The sequence below is a fragment of the Lycium ferocissimum genome, chromosome 12, assembly GCF_029784015.1.
Source record: "Lycium ferocissimum isolate CSIRO_LF1 chromosome 12, AGI_CSIRO_Lferr_CH_V1, whole genome shotgun sequence".
NCBI lineage: Eukaryota > Viridiplantae > Streptophyta > Magnoliopsida > Solanales > Solanaceae > Lycium > Lycium ferocissimum.
Window position 1 is genome coordinate 40,271,030 of NC_081353.1, and position 4,291 is coordinate 40,275,320.

At 31.9% G+C, this 4,291-nt stretch overlaps 1 protein-coding gene across 1 annotated transcript; it reads right to left on the reverse strand.

Annotated features, from left to right (window-relative positions):
* Window positions 1-1,293: 1,293 nt before the first annotated feature.
* On the reverse strand, window positions 1,294-2,429 carry LOC132039627 (uncharacterized protein At1g76070-like). The gene has a single exon (XM_059430125.1). It carries the CDS (start codon window positions 2,200-2,202, stop codon window positions 1,432-1,434), a length of 771 nt encoding a protein of 256 aa, XP_059286108.1. The 5' UTR covers window positions 2,203-2,429; the 3' UTR covers window positions 1,294-1,431.
* Between the last annotated feature and the right edge of the window lie 1,862 nt (window positions 2,430-4,291).

Sequence of the window (4,291 nt, forward strand, 5' to 3'; positions counted from 1 at the left end):
TAACTACATAGTGAACAAGCATAGTTTCATGTGAACTTATGCCTTGAGACATAGGTTCTATGTAGTTTCACAGAAATCTTTGCCATGTCCGACATAGTTTCTATGTAGTTGGGTAGGGTTTAAATGGAGCGAGTTTAAAAATGTAATCGGGTTATGTTGGAGATTTCCGTTAAGACATGGGTATAATTGAAAACTTTAATGACGGGAGTGATATTTTGACTCAAATTTGTAATGGAGGATATTTTTAGCCATTTTCTCAAAGTAGAGGGGTATTTTTGATCCTTTTCCCTTTTTTTTAATTAACCTCACCCCCACGCATCCCCCAACCCCCCAACCCTCCCAAAAAAAAAAAAAATTAAAATAACTAAGGTGTCGATATAACAAAAGTTTCTTGAAAATATGTCAGCAAGCTCTTTGCTTTCGAGGAACGTTCCAAGAAAAATCCACGACACTACAATGGTACTACAATTCATGTGGTTGATTTTTTGTTTACGAATTGCGCCGCTTCAAACTCAGCTCAATAATCACGCCGGTGGATTAATTAAACTAACACTGTCGACGACAAAAATCATGCTAAATGATAATATATCGATTCTCTCTGATTTAATGATCTTTTTTTACTTTGAAAATAATGATCTATACACAATTAAATAGGAATATTTTGGAATCTTATTGGTAAACGCTCAACCATGGCTGCTTGGTATGCCAAGCCCCCCTCCCCCTACAACAACAGCGTGGGCAATTAATATGTAGCTACCACCAAACAAATTAAATCTTATTAGGTGAATGTGAACAAGATGCATATCTTGTGTGTGGGACTATTATCAAATAAAGTAGCTACATTTACTTATGGTATGATTCTTCCAAGTGAATAATCTCTTATGCCTACTTATAATTTGAATTAAACAAATAAACATATACAAAGATTTGATGTAATTTATATATAAATCTCGTGTTATTTTTTATTAATCTTCTGTGAAAATAATCATATAACTCAAACTTACATTTTTAATAGATTAGAAAAAATCAAATCTCTTGATTCTCTCCTAGTTAGATCGCTTTTGTTTCTTGTTAGATCAAGAACTCACCCAAACCCTAGAATCATAGATGGAACATATACAGACTCGAGCGAACAAAGAGAATTACCCTCAAAAGCTTTCAACAATTGAAACGACGGATGGATTATGGAGCTAAGAGAGCAACAAATAAACCGAATTTCAAGAAATTACATAGCGATTTAAATTTGAAATCATGAATATTTTTAAAAAATTAAGTTATATACACTATCCATGCATATAACTTTTAACTCTACTTATGAATGAATGAATTTACATTTACAGCATATCATACACTACGAAGCAGAAATGAATCAAGAACAAGAATAAACTGAGAGAATTAAATAAATAGAAGATTAAAAAAAAAAGAACTTATCTAATAATTATTCAATTGAAGCGGACTAGGTCGATTCATGGTTCTCCTTTTCCATAAATTAATTTCCTTTCTTGGCTCCAAGGGTATATTTGTTCTTCCTCTACCTACTAATATTGGAGCAGAAAAAGTAACGTTTAGTTCTTTTTCTTCGTCATCATCATCTTCTTCTTCATCTTCATAATCACTGTATCCTCTATCATCATCCGTATAATACTTAGGATGATCTTTGGGTGTAATTTGTATAGAACTCCAGTCAAAATTGGTCAACGGTTCGCGTCCACTAGCAAACCTTTGCATTTGACTCAAACAAGGTGCTCTATCAGGAAGGTTACAAATAATATTTTCAGCTGTAACGTCTGATTTCCTCCCCGAAATAAATTTCGATTTGCCACCAAACATATTTCCAAAACTAGACATCGATTTCTTCGTAACGTTTTTTTGTTGATGGTTACTAGTGCTTGTTCTTTTGTTACTGCTAATGCGATTCAACGTCTTTTTCTTGTTGTGTTTGATTTGGCCTATGCATGAGATTTTCGGCGAACTTGGCTCGGATTTTCTTCCAGATTGATGGGATGGAATTACTGGTATAATTGGTCCTGCAAATCCTTTATGGTAATGATTCTTGTGTTGATGTTCCGCTGCTAATCTTTTTTCTCTGCTTGGACTAAAAGGTGCATGTGCATTGTGTAGTATAAACGCAGCTGCTGCAACTGCTTTTGGTAATAATTTGAAGATTGTTTTCTTCTTTGATGACTTGCATGGTTTTTCCATGAGTACGCTTCACGTCCTCAAATTATTATTCACGAATAAACTGGGAAAGGCAACAGAAAAATTTGATTCTGACTTCGTAGAGCCGATGCTGATCCAAATTCAGCTAGCTAGCTAGCTCTCTTTTGCTTTTGATTTTCAATGTGTTTATGAAGGATGAGTTTCTTATCTTTAGGTCTGTTTCTGTGCACATTTATATATAGGTGAAGTGGGGTTGAATATGGTTGGCTAGAGAAATAGTTGTATGATAAATTAAGGAGATTGATAAGGGTGGGGACATCATTATTGACCTTGTAATCAAGACTGAAGAAAGGAGTGAGAAGAAGGGGTTTTGAGGGGAAAATTAAATAAACTAGTATTTCATAATTTGGGTATGACAATAATTTGATGAAACTTTGTAGTCTTGAGACTTACATTGATGTTGATGTGTATATTTTAAACCAATTGGGTATACATGACTTACATGATTAATGATTTGTCTGTAATTATTTTGACTCGTTGCACCATGCATGCATGTCACTTGTTTTAACCAACATATAGAAATATTCTTGTCAATATTTAATCAGAGAACGCCACCACTTTCCCATTCTTATCCTATACTCTCTCCATTTCAATTAAGCGTAATTATTTGATAAGACGTTTTTTAAGAAAAAAAAAAACTTTAACTCGTGGTTTAAACATTTTTGTGACTATAAGTCATCTAATTAAAGGAAAAACTGAAATTTTAAAGATAATTAATTATTTTCTAAGTATAGAAAGACGACATTCTTTTTGTGATAGACCAAGAAAGAAAGTGTGCCACATAAATTTGGACAGAGGGAGTTCGACTAATATAAGTTAACTACCTAGTTTTATTTCGACGTTGATGGTGTCCAAACCAACTTGTACGCACTTCAATTATTCCACTAAAAACCTGTTACATCTTTCAACACAAAGTTTTACCCATTTTATTGACCGTTAGGTCATGCCCTTAATTTAGTGCAAGTTGTATACATTGTCAAACACCAACAAAATAATTTAGAAAATAATATTCAAGAAAGACATTTACAAAAAAAAAATTAACATTGTGCAAACATATACTATAACAGAAAGAGTCAAAATGAGCTTACAGGACAAAGCAAAACCAATTTGACCAAAGCAATGGGACCTATTGTTGCTTTAATTTAATATTGTGATGCACATTTTCGTCATGCACATTTAATATTGTGATGCACATTTTCATAGTATATTAGTTAGGAAACTTCGAGCAAAATCAACTTGCAGACAGAGTAGATAATTTGTTCTTATTCCCAAAAGTCGCAACCCAATGTGTCACTTGCAATACATTTTGGATCATCACACTTTTCTTAAAGTGAATTGACTAACTTTTCCTTTGAATTTTGAGTAGTTTTTTTCCCTTCAAGTAAGCACTTTTCAGTAATAAAAATATATTACTAAAAACAACTTACTAATTTTTGCTAATTACTCTAACACTTTTAAGTAATAAATATATTATACTAAAAACAACTTACTAATTATTGCTAACTACTATACTTTCTCCGATTCCTTTTAGTTCTTATGTTTACTAAAAATAATTGGTTCAAAGTATATATTATTTTGTAATAATTGAGATAAAATTAATTACTTTTTTCACCTTTTACTCCAAAAAAATGTGGAAAAAAAAATTATAAACGAATTTGAGTATTGTTTAGAAGAACTACAATGTGGTATCATGAAATGACACCCAACATAGGTGTGTTTGCCCTGAATTGAAAATAAAAGATTAAAAAAAAAAAAGTATTGATTAGAAGAAACATATCTTTGTAAACAAAAAAGTAGAGTTATTGTCTAATGATTACAACCCCGTTATTTTACAAGTAGTAGTACTTTAATTCCACCAAAAAGTCTTCATCTCTTTTATATTTCCCTCTCTGGCGACTTTGTGGCAAATATAAAAGAACGTAAGATCGAATTATTTTTTAATCATCTGATATTCGAATTTATAGAACCAATCAATTCAAATATATGTTTGCACCATTAAGAAGAAGTGTTTCCTAACCGAACCTATAAAGATAAATATAATGCTTTAACCTTTCTAATCAGTGGCGGAGTC

What these genes read in the sequence shown, in the direction of transcription:
- LOC132039627 (XM_059430125.1), bottom strand. Translation starts at nt 2,202, where the DNA reads ATGGAAAAACCATGCAAGTCATCAAAGAAGAAAACAATCTTCAAATTA.